At 36.9% G+C, this 17,187-nt stretch overlaps 1 protein-coding gene across 4 annotated transcripts in view; it reads right to left on the bottom strand.

The window, feature by feature from the left end:
• MIB1 (mindbomb E3 ubiquitin protein ligase 1) overlaps positions 1–17,187 on the bottom strand; it is an 80,664-nt gene that overhangs the window by 40,606 nt on the left and 22,871 nt on the right. For 3 of the 4 annotated variants that reach the window (XM_027638482.1, XM_027638483.1, XM_027638484.1), the window contains exons 6-13: positions 14,905–15,109; positions 13,316–13,499; positions 12,858–13,002; positions 11,596–11,729; positions 10,464–10,571; positions 6,659–6,856; positions 6,113–6,175; positions 4,556–4,707 (exon numbers count right to left, since the gene is read on the bottom strand). In XM_027638482.1, coding sequence (XP_027494283.1) covers positions 4,556–4,707; positions 6,113–6,175; positions 6,659–6,856; positions 10,464–10,571; positions 11,596–11,729; positions 12,858–13,002; positions 13,316–13,499; positions 14,905–15,109 — 1,189 coding nt within the window. The remainder of the gene's footprint in view (positions 1–4,555; positions 4,708–6,112; positions 6,176–6,658; positions 6,857–10,463; positions 10,572–11,595; positions 11,730–12,857; positions 13,003–13,315; positions 13,500–14,904; positions 15,110–17,187) is intronic. The other variant, XM_027638485.1, reaches the window with a different exon arrangement.

The raw sequence follows: 17,187 nt of genomic DNA, 5'->3' as shown, positions 1-17,187 counted from the left end.
TTACTCCAGGATTTTAATTTTTTAATTTAAAGTCCAGCAGAATTTATTGCTCTGACAAATGACTGTACATGTGTGAAGTCAGGTCAGCTAAGAGCAGCCTCTATTTAAGACCCTAGCTGCAGAGTGAATAAAGCTCTCTTCACAAGATACAATGCAAATGTAAAACTAACTGGGACAACGGATATAAAATACGCCTACACTTCACAGGCATGTCTTCAGCTCAAAAATCTGAAGTCACAGGTATGCGAACAGATCAAACATAAGCAAGAGATGATAACATGGTAAAAATATCCAATCTCTACAGTATTTTCAAATTTTATTCTCCTTTTTTCTATCTGAAAAAAATGTCATTAACACTGAAGAGGCAAAATCTGTCAAGTTTTGAGGTTCACAGTACTGTGAAAAAAATCCAAAATAAATGCACTTTTAATATGACTGACTCAGTTAAAAATCACGAACAAGAAACCATGTATAAAATAAAAATCTAACTTCCCCACACTCCATTTAAAATTTCTTTTCAGCTCTATCTCATGCACAAGTTTAAAGCTACCTACAGCACAAAGTAATATTTATTCTACATTTCAACATTATACAGTAGCATGAAAAATAGAAGTTATGCTTCTGTACCAATTCACAAGGTACAAAAAGAAACAAAATAAGAAAAGAAAAAATATTCTAGCAAGAATAGGATGCTGTCCAAAATACACTATACCTTGACCTTTGGAAAACACTGCCAAACTGCCATGGAAGATTAAGTGCTGAGTAAAATCTAACCTATTTGACATAAATTGCTATCTTTCTTATAATATTTATCCAATATTCAAATGTTTAAAATGGAATGTATTTGTTTTGATATGAAAAATGAAAAACACTGGAATACTCTTCTCAGCATAATTTGTGGTTGTTTTTTTTCTTGGACATCTATATCCCTACTGTTCATAAATGTCAGAATTCAGGCAAAAAGAGGTTTTGCACTAAAAATTAAAATTGGTTCCAAGTACCTATTTGACATAAACTGTAAAAAATACTACAGAAATCTATTTCACTTAATTGTGGTATCCATGCACTTAAAACATGCATTTATTTTATTATCATTAACAAGGAAGATGGATGTGGACTTTATCAATACTTGCACATATAGCAAGTATTTAAGTTTTAGAATTATACATATGCACACAAATGTATACACATTTATATACATATATGAACATATGTTTAACTTTTATAAAATAATATAGACAATAACATAATATCTTCATATATTTATGAAGATTCCCCATATATATACAGGGAATTTAGTGCACTGTATCCATATAAAGCACCACATCCGGGAGCCACAAAAACTCCAGTTTAGGTGGAGCAGGAAAGCTTAGATTAGGAAAAATAGGTCCTTAAGTAAGGTTTCAAGCAGAATTTATTATGTACTGTTTGTGATCCACAGAAGCTACAAGCTGAGTTCAAGGGGTTATTTTTAACAATGTTTTAAACAGTTTGTGCTTAGTACATTTAACAGATGAGTAAAAGCCATTCTTCTGTATCAGATTAGGAAAACAGAGGCAAATATACAACCTTCGGTTTCATTCAGAAACAGGTGAGTGGTAGAACTACAGAATCAACAATGAAACTAATAAATGTCACTAAAGTCTTGAAGAATATAAAACTCCACTTCTAAATGAATTAAACTCTTTCAATGATTTTTGGCTGCGGGAGAGAAATCAAACTACATTTATTTTGGTTTCATTTTCAGACATTTCTTCCCAGGCTGATGTCTGACACTGTGAGCATTACATATTTTACATGAAACTACTACTTCTGTGATGTAGTACATTGCGTACAATGTGCACAACATTCTCTTTCTGCATGCTTCAGAAATGCTCAGATGGAACTGCAACCAAAAAAGAATATTAAATATCAAGTGAAACCCTATGTGTGGGGGGAACTCACACATGGTACAAATCACTAATACTGGAAATATTTTCCTATACTTCCAACAAAAACTTTTGTAAAGGAGAGAAGATTCTGGGGAAAACTGCACTACGCCTCACATTCTACCAACCATCAAACTGACCCAGTGTGAACTACAGCTTGGATCCCTCCATCAAAGGAGCAGCTGGCCACTCCTAAAACACTCACTCATAGAAAAACCTTCACACCTGTGAAGAACATTTTTTTCCCCATACAATTTCCCTGCACCTCATATTGGATCGTGGTCACACAAACCAACTACCACAAGAGCTGAAGAAAAGCACTGCAGAAAAAAAAAAATAAAAAATACCCCACCTAGGTAGCTGAGGCAAGAAACAATGCTCTTGGCTAATGCTGTTATGTAAATAAGAAGAATTCACATTAAGTGAAGAAGTTATCAAGTCAGACTTGAAAGAATTGTCTTCTGAATGCCAAAAGTAAGCTCTCTTCATCTGGTCCTTGACATGTTCTCCTGAAGACCCTTTATTGAGTACTGTAGAAAGTGGTAAACACATTTCTTGGTCCTATCAACACTTCCAACCACTACTTCTACTTTGGGAAGTGCAATTCCATTCCATATGCATATATAAATATTTACATTTACTTCTTAGCTATCAGCCTTGATAGCAGTGTTCTAAGAGATTAACTCAGATTTTAATCCTATACACTAATATGGGTGCAATTTATACTAATTTACAACTTTATTTGTCCAACTTCACTCGATTGAAAACTAGAATTTAGTAGTAAACAAGTAAACACACATTTCTTTTTGTGTAAACTATACTGAATCCTCCATCACCGTATGATAAATTATTATTGAAGTCTTGCTAGAATGACAGCTCTGAAAAATACTATTTATCCACAATGTAATAAGCAACCATGTCTCACTTTAATGAGACAGAAATGTTTGCTGAGGAGGGAAGGACAGGAGAAAGAAAACCCAAACTCCTCCTCCTGAGTAATTATGACCTTGAAATTAAGAGGCTCCGGTCGAAAAGGTGTGGAAGAGAAAATAACAGCTCTTTACTAAATATATATACATATGTATGTGTGTAACACAACAGAACAAGCACCAGTTCCGTTACCAAAGCCCCACCAAAACAACTGCGCGCTCTCCGTCCCTCAGCGCAGTTATAACCACCCCCAGCAGGGGGCGCCCCGGGAGGCGGGGCTGCGGTGCCTCACTCACGGCCACCAGGGGGCGCTGCTGCGCCTCCGGGAGGGGCAGGTGAGGGGGGGAACCCAGGGAGCGCTTTGCCGACCCCCAGACGGGCCCACACGGCAAAAGGCGGATCGCAGTCCCAGCAGCTGGTCTGAGACCCCCAAGGCGAGCACCCACCCCCCACAAGGACTATCCTGCTGTATCCCAGAGTGGGGGTGGTTGGAAGCCCCTCCGCACACAGCGCCAGCCCCAGGCAGTCCACGCCGGGCCCGGGGCTGTGGAGGCGGTAGCTGGCAAGGGACGGAGGTGCCAGTCCGCCCAGTGAAAAAAGCAGGGAGACCAGGAGACCAATGAGAACTCCTTTGGTCTTCAGCAGCAACCAGCATGCGTCCAGGCAGCGGGCAGAGGTGAAACCGGGACGTCTCTCGGGGCTCGAAGAAGCCAATGACCCGTCCGAAAAAAATGAACGCAGAGCTCTTCCTCCCCACACTGCTCCCCGAGTCCGCGCAAAAGTCAAAGTCGCACCCCCAGAGGAAAAAAAACCTGATCTCTCCCTTCCCCCCAACAATGGATACAGGGGGGATGGAGTTTCCCTTATGCAATTTAGCTGGTGTGCCGAGGTTATTTAGCATTTCAATGAAGTGGCTGTTAAGTCCCAGAGTCGCCTAACAATGGAGTCTTAGCTTACTAGCAAGAAGCGGTTGGTATAGGAAAATTCATTAAATAAAAATAAAACAGTATAAAGCTATGACAAACCAGCAACACAACTATTCCATTAAGTTCCACCTATGCAATAGTTTTTTAAAGGTACCCTAACTGAAGAATGAATGTAGACATATAGTATGCTGCTAGCATAAAACAAACTATGCCTTAAAACGAACTTTTTCAGTTGAGTCACTATATAAAAGCTAAAATAGGAACTTCCTTCTGTACATACTTCTAAGAAAATATAATTAACTGTTTCTTATCTGTCAAGTACAATTTAATGCAACAATCCTCAGATCACTTTGTAACTGTGTGGTATGCTTAATAATTACTCACAAATAAGTAGAAAACTCAAATCCCTTTGCCAATTCCAATATTCAAGAAGGGAAAAATTTTTATAAATCTTATCTCAAGATTCCATCTTTAAGATCTTACTTCATAACTTAACAAAACTTTTATTGGCCAAATTTTACAGCCACGACAAGAAATTCCCCAGGAATTGGGAGTTACCTGAATACAGCATTAAACTGAGCAGACTAGTAGCTTCATTCTAGTAACAGCATACAAGTATCAGAAAGATGCACAGCTAAGTAACATCAACATTTAAGAAATACAACTACCTAGATGTAAAGATTGTTTGAAAGAATACCACAGTTCTACCTTCATGTGCACTTGGTTTCCTTTTACAAATGATAAAGAATAATCTTAAAAAGAAATCTTTACCTAGGGTTTCCTCTTAGGGCAGCATGGTGAAGAGCATTAAACCCATTGTTGTTGGTGATCGTAACATCTGCTCCAGCTTCTAACAGTACAGCGAGGATGTCATCACGCTTTTTACTTATTGCATCATGAAGTGGAGTGTCACCTTCAGAATCCTAAAACCAGAAATAATTTACATCAATTTTTGCATGCATCCACATAAAAAAAAATGCTAAGATCACTAGGAAAACAGACACAAAACAGCTCTTCAAGACCTGAAAATGTTGTTATACTGCAGAGTTCAGAGTAAGCTGCTTCTTGTCTTGCTCTAGTTTTGGAAATGCTTCAGTGCATAACCCTACCTTGGGCTCCAGAATTCTACAGTTACACTGCGGCCAGAACTACGCTTTCCATCCAACAGTACTAAACACACTGGTGTAGATATTGACTTCTCTATGCCTCATATCCAGATGGAGTTGATGCCCATATTACAATTTACGCCCTAGACTAACAGTGAGAAGACACATCCATTTAAGCTTATTTGCAGCTATAAAGGCAAAATCTCTACATTTATGCTTCCAGTCAAATTCTCACACCATATAAGTCAGGAAGCCTTTTGTCACCAACACTGAGTCTGCTGCAAACTGACTAACACAGAAACTGAACGTTTTAGCAATACACTAGTACGAAAACAAATCTTTACAGTGAGAATCGAAAACTGCCAAAGAAAAAGTGCCAGAATATGGAAATACTTGAACCAGCATGAACCAGTTTGCCAAAACTTAGTTATGTAGCTTTGTAGCTTTTATTTGGTTTAATTGATCATATTTTCTGAATTTACTGTTAACAGACTAATATTTACACAGTGAATTAACTGGAGTAGTAGAATGCTGGCCATTTAAATTCCAGTCATGCCTCAGTCTGAATTACCTGTGCTCTCATCAACCAAATCAATCACCTACTCACACTTGCACATCACAGTTCCTCAGCACACATGTAGAATCTGAAAGTCCAGTCTTATCAATTATATTTGACAATTATATTTTCCAGATGGAGCACCATAGCACCATTCTACTGAATTTTTCAATTCAAACAAAATTCTATAATTTAAAGCCAGGAAAATCCACTCATACATCATTAAGTGATATGCAGTCACCCTTTACTGGCCTCAGCACATCAGATTCTTTATTATATTTACTGTTCAATAAATACTAAATAGGGTCTGGATGGACATAAAGCTCAACTTCAGCAAGGTCAAGACAGCACTTAAAGAGTCAGGTGAAAACAGATAAATAAGCAATCACTACATTCACTCATTTCGAGAAGGTTTTTGCTCATCTTCTTTTATGTGCATATACAGCTTCAAAAAAAATCTCTGATCGTGGACATGGCAAAACAAGGAGGTAACGTGTTATTACTGCATATCTGTATTTGCCCAGGCCATTAGACCTTTTTTTTCCTGATGCAAACCTCTTCAAACTTACCCATTCTCATTAGTTTTACTAATGCAGAGGATGCAGCTGCATTCAGCTCATGCAGAGCATGGATACCTGCTTATTTGATAGCACATTTCCATTCTACCTTCTCAACAGGACATTGCACTTCTGTTTCAACTTCCACCACATTCATTATAGATAAAACTAACTGTGAAATATGGTACTTGAGATTCTATGCATGAGGGCTTTCTAGATAAAAAGCTAAACATTTTAAAAGAATCTGGTTAAGTAGTTATTAATCATAGGTCAATTTGGGGAAAAAAATAAAAGGTTTCTTTTAATGAAACATTCCACCATATCATCAACCTGCTAAACTGTAGCTTGCAGAAGGAGCAAGCAGCTGTGGGTTTTGATGTAGGAGGAATTAATCTGGATGGAAAGTTAACTATTACAATGTGAAAATACCAATTAACATCAACTGGCTAGAATACATCAGGTGCCAATCTAACTATCAAGAAAAGAAACAGATCTAATAACAGTTGATCCCCATCATGGGGTAGAGGTTGAGACAGACAACTTTACAAGGTCTGTTCCTTTCAACTCCACTTTCCATAATTTTTCTATCACCTACATGGAGCGAATCATAAAATTCAGCAGCTGCAAAGTGAACTCACATTAAAATTTACTTTACCTGGAGACTGGGATGGCAGCCAAAGTCCAGTAAAGTCTTCACAACTTGCAGATGACCTTTGTTGACAGCAATATGGAGCGGAGTCTGCCTGCGCTTGTTGCGAGCATTCAGATCAGCACTGCCTCGGTGCAACACCTCAATCACAGCACCCTCATCACCAAAGGCTGCATGGTGGACTGCCCTGTCTCCATCTTTGTCCTGAGGTAGAAACATTCAGGTGTGTATATTTCACATTTCCTTTGCATTTAAATAAGAAGGTGAATTTAAACTGAACAATTGCACATATTTATTCAAAAAGAAAAATTAGACAACCATACCACCATCAAAATATGTAATTAAAATAACTGCTCAAACCACAATAGAGGATAAAGAATCTGTTCCTATATACACATACATATTCTACGACATATAATACTCTACACCGTATACAACAGTTGCCCTAAATCTTTGTGTGATGTGTTCATCAAATCAAACCAATTCATTTGGGTTTCTATTACAAAACAACCACTGTCAAAAAAAACCCAAATCAAAACCACCAAAAAAAATCCACAAACAGAATCCAACCCCCAAACAGTATTACACTCAGGGTAGTCCTTCCTGTAACCCAGGAACTGTTACAGATTCCAAATTATGGTGTAAGACATGAGAATTGCCTTGTTCATCCAACTAAGTTAATATTTATTAGGGTTTATTGTATGTGTCTTAGTTTTCTCTTCCACCTTTTCCAAAGAAAATTTGTAACTGATGCTGAAATTAAATAGAACCTCTGATTCTATGATGATAATTAAAACTCTAATTCAGTTTGTTTCAGTTTCATCCAAACTGAGGATTAAGGTATGAAAGTAATAAATTTGTCAGTTTGGGTTATTTTAACATTCATAAAAGTTGACGGTACATGAAACATTTTAGAATAATTATCAAGTGATTTCAGCATTAATGATGGTACACAAAAGCTAAAAGTAAAAATCAAAGCTATACAACAGGTTTCAATGAAGTAACTTCCATAAGCTAGTTTCTAACTGATTATTTGTGCACAGTTTAATATTATTATGCATTTGTAGGATTTAATTTTGAAAACAGAGAAACACTGAAAATTGTAAGATAAAATCATAGCTGGTCAAAAATCATAGCTCTCTTGAGTAAGCTTAGGTTCTCTTATCAATTTGCTTCTTCAACGATATCTTTTAAAAATACTTTTATTATGTATAGCACATTTCTAATATATTTTACATCAGTGCAAAAATTAATAGCTCTTAGCATAAACTGTATTTGCACAATTACAAGTTACCAATGAGACCAGTTACAGAATTTAAAGTGGTGGAAGAGGACTTATCGCCTAATTATCAAATTTATCTTTTTGAAAACATGCATATGGTTTTCAAGATGGTCAGGGCAATATGTAGCAGTTTCAACAGTTTTCGAAAAGATACTTTTATGCCTTCCAAATCAACTCATGCCACCAAATTGTCTTCTCACATAGCAGGACTCCTTCTCAGGCTCATCTAACATGAACAAACAGTCAAAAGAAGCCAAAGCTTGCCCATTTGGAAGGGGAAGGATTAGAAATGGGAACTTCTCTGGATTTTTTCATCTGGTTATAAGGATCAATATGAGGTGAACTTTACCAAGAGTGTGACAGTAATGCTAAACTGCTACAACATTTGTATTTACAGAGCACTTGGTTTCACAGGTACATGGTAAATTGCCTTTTCATATTTGCAGTCTGCAAAGTACAAAGAGATATTTACTGATGAAACCCCATATAATTATTGAATATTTTAGTTTTAACATATTCCAATTTTGAGATACAAACCCCTGACTTTATTAAATCATAATGTACAGAATTCCTACTTCAATGGGCAGAGGTCCAAAATTGTGCAGGCTTTTTTTTTAGCTCAGTATCAAAACAAATAGTCTAAGGAGCTAAATCCCACTGTGTAGTTACTACACAGTAGCATTAATACACCTAGGAAAAGCTACCAACTAGTTAATCATCTCTCCTAAGACTTATATTTAGATATAAATCAAAATATTAAAAACACTATTTCTATACGTGCCAACAATATAATGTTGTCGGTACTGTCAATATAATATCTGATATCTATTAATTTCTGCAGACTAGAAGGCTATAAATTATTATGCACTATCTACATCAAGCTTTTTGAGCTGTCAGTAACAAACTGTTTTCTGACTAAACAGAGGCCACTTGTATTCTACATTAAGCCCTCAGAGACACAAACACTGAGGAGACAACAACATGAGGGCACCCCCAGAAAACGTAATCATGAACATAAATACACTGCAGTAACGACTATAAGTGTAAATATGTCCAACTCAGCTATAAAGCAAGGAAAGTAAGGATTTTTATCCATTGCTTTCACACCACAGACCACAACAGTGAAGTAAGCAGCCTAAATTATTGCTCTCTCCTTAATGCAACGGCTCTGCTGAGTCTTTGCATGACAATTTATAAACAGTTGATATTTTTAATGCCTGAAAAATATAACTATTAATATAATAATATTATGTAAATTATTAATATTATAATATCTAGAGCAATTATATAATTGAGTGGGAATACCATCTTCACTCAAGCAACACAAAGTTACATGAAAAAGGCTTCAAAATTCAAATAAAATCCTTGGCAATTTTTTTTAATGCTAGTGTTATGGTGCTTCTGAAGCAAACATGAACTCTTCACAATTCCAGTGCTAGCAGATTACCAGCTAGTAGATTGTCTTGAAACTGTTTAAGCAGTGCTTCTTCCTACCTCCCTAATTCTTTTAACCCTTCCTTATACCAAGAAGAAAGCATTTGATTAACATGGCAGCTCTGAATACCACAGTACAGATGAAAAGCAGTTTAGTCTAATTTTAATACTATATGCTATGTACTGCAGAGAAAGCACTACTATCTAAAATAAAGCTACTTCACAAAAAATCAGACCACAGTAAGTATGTACTGCATTGAATCTAAGCCATCTTTAGAACTTGGCAGAAAAATCTTTATAAAGTAATGGTGTATCTGTGAATATAAAAATAATTTTAGTTCCAAGAATTACATCATTGCTTCATTTATGTTTTTACATTTTATAACTTCTGTATATCAAATACAATATAATGCCAAATGCCCAAGCATGTAAAGTTATTTTTCTGTTATGCAAACAATAACTGGGCACACAATTAGTTTCTTAGCATTGTGTTAGGCTTCAATTTTTAGTCTTAGAAAATCAAATTTGACAGATCCTTCTTGTGCTTCACAAAATGAGAAATGGTTGCAATGTCAGTGACATTTCAACATGTAAATAAGTTAGTCAAAATCAATTCAAAATGTAAATATCACAGTAGGCCGACAGATAATTCTTATAAACAATAATTCTAAACCACCTAAATAAGAGAAACCCTTCAATTTTCAGTGAAGTTAAAAAAGAAAAGGCACTGAAAACCTGGAAGCAGAGTTTTCAGTTTGTACTCAAAGATACTGCTATTACTTTCTGCTTAAACTTGCCTTAGTTAAACTTGCCTTAGCGTTCTCCTAACTGGACACTGTATATAAGAAGCACAGCAAGCATCTGAAGATGCAGCATCTGACAACAGCTTTTTCCTGCAATGCTAAAGAATTAGATACCAACCCTTTACAAAACCATTAGTAGGAGTCTAATTTGGGAACACGATCACAGCAATAAAATCAGGGTGTCACTCTCACCGACATTTAAAAAGAAGGCAAGTCCACTAGAATTGGTATGTACATAACCAAGGTTAAAGTTTAAGGACACACAAAGTATATTTTGAAGTATTTAGGTTACCTCTGCCTCTACATCCACGTTCTGTTTCAGAAGCAACTTGAGAATGTCGACATGGCCGTTCTGACTAGCAGCTTGCATAGCTGTGTGTCCAGCACACTGCCCGTTCACCTGGAAGTGTATCAGTACTTGGAGGTAAGTTGTAAGACACACACAAATACTCACAACACTGTTTAGCAGTACAGAACTTAAAGCAACAGCATACATATCATAGAATCAAATGAACAGTCTTTAGCTGCCTTTCTAGCACATACAAATGATCTCCTAGGTCTTCTCTATTTCATTTTTAGATTGAAGGAAAGAAGTAAAAACGGATTTATTTAAAACATTAAGACATTAATGATAATCAGATTAAAAACTTTTATCTTTGGGCTACTGTAAAGGCAAGATTTTTGAGAACAGGTCTGAGATTTATACCAGTCCTCTGCTCTACAGTACATTTCACTTCATTGTCTAATTTATGGCAACAGGAATCAGTCAGAACAAAATACCATGTTTTGCATAATCTTTACAAATCAGTCCTCAGAACTGAATAAGTCTCTTATCTGCAAGAATTACTACTGCTGTAGTGAGAAAAATACCTGATTGTGACTTTAAAATCTGTTCCCTGAATCAAGTCCTATAATTATTAAGCATTTTCTTTTAGACTCTTCAACACTAGGTGATTAGACAAGTTGGTAAAAGGAATCTGATAGAGAACAGATTAGATGATCTACTTTGTGAGTTAATAAAACATGATGAAAACTCACAACAGCAGCATAAAAAAAAAAAAAAATCCCCCAAAATCTACCCTCCTTCTTTCTATCCCCCTTGAAGCAAAAGAATTTGAAGATCCCTCACTAATGGTGAGTGAGTGGTTCTCCGAGCCAACTCTGGCAGACAGAGGTTGAAAGGTATTTTAATTCATGACAGACAAAACAACACAAAGTTTGTCTAGCAAAAAAGTATGTACAGCTCTATGTTCACACAGCCCACACACATTTCATAGGTCAACAAACGGGAAAAGAGACACTGGAACTAACTGTACTACTTCTAAGCAGACACACTACTGACTGGCAAGGAGTATTCAGGACAGCTTCACTTCTCTTAGTATTACAGGTCCCCAAAAGAGGTACTCTCAAAACAGACCACTCACATCTACATCTGGTCTCTTTAGCAAGTCTTCCACTTTGGCAACATCTCCGTTGGCAGCAGCTTTAACCAATTCTTCATTAAGATCTCCAGATTCTTGAGTTTCAAATAATTTTTTCAATAGCTGGGACAATCTCTCTGTAATTGTTAAACAAAGGACAACTAAGATTACAATTTTAATCCCACAAGAACAGAAAAAAAACCCAGTCACATTTGTCATGTTTCTAACAACAGGTACATAGTAATACACAAACTACCATAAAATGGCAGCTGTAAAATATCACAGAGTTCCAACTAAGAACTGGACCACTATACTCTTTAGATAGCTGAGCCTTTCGCATCAGACATTTCAAATCAAAGCTGATTGAACTACAAATAGCTTCTCTCCCACAAAATACAGAATAGATGAAGTAAAACATGAATTTATGTATTGCTATGACATATTTTCTATCTTCAGGTATATCCTGTCCTCTGTGATTTGAAACACAAAGTTGTATTACTCTTCTAGCTAGTTTTATGGCCACTGTGACTTTGTCTTTATTGCAGAAAACTCACTGTATCTATGCCTCCCTAGAAAAAAAAATCTAGAAAACTATGTAGAAAGGTTTCTTGGCATTAAAGCAAATATTTGAAAAGGAAAAAACAACCAGTTATGACCAAAAAAAGGAAAAACTCTGGTTTAATTGATCTGTGAAACAGCCAACAGAACATAAAACACATTGGACAGTCTCTCTGCCTTTTTATTAGATGAATGAGAGCATGTTCAACAAAACTGAATGAGACTACACAGACCCAAAAGAATACCACTATAATTAGTCAAAGGATATCTGACTAGATTTTAAGATAGAAATTTCAAAGAAAAAATATTCCAAGTAACCACCTGTAACAGATTCCTCACCTATGCTTGCCATCTCACACCACCTATTAAACAAGGAGTCTGCTTGCTACTGTCAGTAATACCCTCTTCATGCCTTGGTCCCTATTTAAGTCTAATCTCCCTTCCAACTATTTAAATTTTTAAGTCCTTAGAGCAAACCTTCAAAGACACACCCGCACTGTGACCACACAGAAGTACTTGATCACAATAACAACAAACAACTCCATGTAAACTTTTTTTGTATCTTTCTGAAGTACAACTTCAATTAGCTCAACTCCAAGTCTATTATTAACCTTGCATACAAACTATAGACTAGTACTTATTAATAGATTTTTAATTAAACACAATTATTTGGCATACGTACATTCCTGTTTATTCTTCAAACTTACCACCTGATGCATTACTTATAGCAGATCCTGCTGATGCCACCTTTGAGACAGCTGCTGGATTATAGGTCCAAGATGTCCCACAAACCTCTACCTTTAAGTCGCTGTCTGAATAGATCTGCTGGACCCGACCAACTTTACCTAAAGTCTACATTAAAGAAAACATCAAATTCAAATAATGCTCAAAGTAAAATAGTTAGACATCTGAACGTTTTATATAAATTTCATGAAGTCCATTGTTTAATAGTGCAGTTGCTAATACCTTTAGCTAAGTTTCATCAGGTTGAGCAGATTTCTACATATGAGCAAGTTTTATACTGCCTTTGATGAAATACACTTTCTCTAACTTAGAAGAAAATCACTTTTAGACTCCCACAACCTCCAGGTATTATTACCAATCATAACTAGAAATACCACACAAGCTTTAACCATTCTACAAATCTAAACACACAACTACTTACTGGAAGCATTGCTTCAGCCCACTCTCCATGGCCTCTCTGAAGAAGCTTGATTCGCTCTAAGTCATAACATACTTTAACAAGGTCACCCACTTGAAATTGAGAGGTGCCTCCTTCTGCACCTTGAGCAGCATCTCCACTTCGGACAACATTGGCCTTGGTGAGGACAGCTGGGTTAAATGTCCACCTAAACAATGAATCATTTAAAGCAGAACTTCAACACATAAAGTGAAATATATGCTTAAAAGTTATCTGTTGGACAAGTTTCTGCTTGTATGCCTACAAACTTTCTGCACTTGTATACTATGGCATGTTTGTTGTTAACCATTTTTTGTCCATGAACTTGTCTGTAGCTCATTAATTGAATATTTCAAGGGTAATCTTCAGAGATGTACATTTGTAAAGGTAACTAAGAAGTATCCTGCCTAAAGGCAAGCAAGTAGCTATACAGTTTGGTTTTTTTTCAAGGGAGAAGAGAAGATTCTGGTTGAAAAGCAGAAGATCCAAGTTGTCTTGCAAAGGACTGGACTGTCAGGAAATAACATGGGAAGAACATGGAATTTTGGCCCCTCCCCCCCAGGTCAAAAGCTGCAACATTTAATTATAAAAATACTCTTCAGCTAAATGGATATCCTAGATACACCACAATTTTCAATCAAACTATCCTAATTTTTACTATAAACGTTAGTGATTTAGAGGCATTTAGCTGTTAAGTCAGGGAGGAGACCACAATACAGAGAGGCTCCTTTCACTGGCTCTGCTGCCAGGACTGCCAGAAGAAATGCCACTTGCTTCCCTTTAGTGGGAAAACAGCATTGTTTTGCATTAGCTTGCAGTATTAACAAACAATATCTCGAGAGAAATCCTGAATGAATAATGCACTGTTAATCCTTTCTAGACAAAACTGAACAGGTCAATCTCCACATACAACTGAAATGATATTCCATTCACCAGCTGCTTTTTAAAGATAACTTGAGACAACACAAAATCATGTGGACATATCAGCTTAGATCCAGCTGGACAGCTGGGTTTGAATCCTGTTAGCATGGATGCAGCTAATCAAAATTCCAACCTAAACTGCTTGCAGGAAGTGGTTTTGGCTTTATCAAGACCTCCTGTTTTTGGTCTTTATTTACATAAACTAACATTCCTTTGAATAATAAAAGGCTAGATATAGATCATGCCAAGGTGACTCTGTAATAGACAAGATGCCCCAGAAGTTTGTCACCTGTTCTCTTAACCAATTTTCCAGAAAACCCACAATGAATTGCTATTACCATTCCTCTTGAAAACATGGGATAGATACTTCATAATTAAAATAGAATTTACTGCCTAAAACACTACATTTTAGAAATGAGATAGTCTAGAACATAATTTTTTATTTTGGACTCAATTTTCACCAAGTGAGAGTCAACAAGCTTCCTTTTCCCATTAGAGCATCTTTAAAGGTGATAAATGTCCTCATTACACATTGTAGAAGGAAATCTTAACAGACATAAAAGGAATAGAGAAAGTTTCTGACACCAAGTGACCACAACTGCTGAAGGCAAAGGAAGTTTGTGAGAAGCAAGGACGAAGGCTATATAACAAACCTGTTGCCACTTGGATATTGTACTACAATGTCATGATCCTCATCAATGCCACAAACTGTTCCAGTTGTTGTTAAAGTTTCAAACATGCCATCAGTCCACCCTCCGTGACCATGCTGCAATGACTGCACAATTTCCAAGTCAAGGTCGATGTTTACAAGGTCACCTATTTGCAGGCCACCAGGGTTTCTGTTACCATTTTGCTCACCTGAAATGAAATACAAAAAAAAAGAAATAATGTTTACATGACCACACTAACTTTCCAGGCAATTTAAAGAACAAAAGTTAATTTTTGAGACTCACAGAATTGTTAAGGTGGAAAAGACCTTTAAGATTATGAAGTCCAACTATCAACCTAGCACCAGTGTCAGGTTCGCCATTAAACCATGTTCCAAGTCCTATATCCACACATTTTATGGACACTTCCAGGGATAGCGACTACACACCAAAGTCTCTGTAACTGTAGTGGTCAACAGGGAAAAAACCTCTGAACCTCTGGCTATGCAACTGTGTGCTTCTTATTGAGTTTTCAAGGCAAATAACACTGGCAAATGCTACACTGTGAGCTCTAACTGGGATTGTAACAGCTATCATATGGTGCTAGACATCTAGATACCTAAAAGCTCTGATAATTTTGAGAGTGTCATACACAGAGCGCCACTCAGAGACTGAAAGATAAGCAGAAAGTCCACAGAAAGTTTTGAATTGGGTCAGTACCTGAGCAAGGAAAAAGCACTGGCTAAATGAGTATGTCCAAAATGACCAATGGCAACAATTTTTAACTTTCTGAGGAAGTGACAACATAAAAAAAAATCCTGCAAATTTAAAATTGAAACCTTCTCCCTGGACAATGTTTGCTTTCAAAAGATATGTCATGGCAAAAATTCATTAGCTGGAGGAAAATGGCATACATTCACACATATCAACCTGTGTTAACTAATGAGAGAATACACTTGCAGACCCCCTCACGGTCAGAACCAAAAGATGGTATCTGGTGCCATCCATGGAACAGCAGAAGAGACAACGACAGAAGTCACATAAATTGAGTTCAATGGCAACATCAGTGGCAAAGGACTAGGTGAGCAGAGTTTCTTTAGTAATATTGCTGTCTCCAAGACGAGTTTGCTTGCTTTGGCTCTTCCAAGCAAGAGGTAATAAGGAAAAAAGGATCCTCGTATGTAACAATAAGCAAGTACAAACAAAAAGCCTGACATATAAAGACAAAAACATTATTTAGAGGGAGACTGATTCCAGAGCATGAAGTCCACACCAGATGCTGGCAGCACTAGCTGCACCACTAAAAGTCTCCAGAGGACAGAATGCAAAGAAAAGTATTATAGAATCACAGAATCATTAGGATTAGAAGGGACTCTAAGATTATCTAGTTCCAACACTCCCATCATGAGCAGGGACACCTTTCTGGAGAAGAAACTGCTGAGAAAAAAAAAACACAGTCATGAAAAAATGCTCGTGCTCAGTAACTTTAAATTCTGTGACCATGACTGACTTCTTTGTATCCTGGAAGAGAATACTTCTTGACAGTAGATGGAAAGGTACACCTTCACCTTCACAGCAAAAACACAACATGGAAAACCAGTCCCTTCTGCAGAGGACAAAGTCAAAGTCTAATTCTTCAGAAAACCTATTGATATAGAACTTGCTAGATAGAAACCTTAGACAGCAAACATCCCAGTGACAGCCCTGATGACTCAGGGGAGCCTAAGAAGGGAAGAGATATAACACAGCAAATAATTACTGAAGCATTATTTAGAGGAATTGATTTCTAGAGGTCACACAGTCTGATATCCCACACAAAGTTGAACTAATAACCAGCTGAGAACAGCTGTAGATTTGCTTTTCTGAGTCCTGAAAGCTCTCAAGGACTGAGGTTCCACAACTTGTCCAAGTAACTTTTTCCAGTGGTGCCATACAGAGCTGTAATTGTAACAGGAAAAATTCTTGGGTACCTGACTCATTTAAGGTGGCCTTAAGGCTACAACCATTTGGTTTTATGCCATTTGCCACCACTGACTTTTCAGTGCCATTATTTCCAATCCCCTTTCAAGTGGGCATAGGTGGTGAGTCCATTACCTCTTAACCTCCTTCTCAGCAGATTCAAGAAGCCCAGCTCCTTCTCCTAGCAATTCATGCACTCTCAGTCTTTTAACCACTTTAGCAGGACACCATTAGATTCTCTATGTTTTTGAAAAACTGGGAGAGGAGGAAAGAGGAGATGGGCAGAAAACGACACAAACACGACATGGAATTCTAGACACAGCTTCATCA

The sequence above is a fragment of the Corapipo altera genome, unplaced genomic scaffold (genome assembly GCF_003945725.1).
Source record: "Corapipo altera isolate COAL_440 unplaced genomic scaffold, ASM394572v1 49, whole genome shotgun sequence".
NCBI classification, from domain to species: Eukaryota; Metazoa; Chordata; class Aves; order Passeriformes; family Pipridae; genus Corapipo; species Corapipo altera.
The sequence above is the reverse complement of the archived record's forward strand: the minus strand, read 5'-3'. Positions and strand labels throughout refer to the sequence as shown.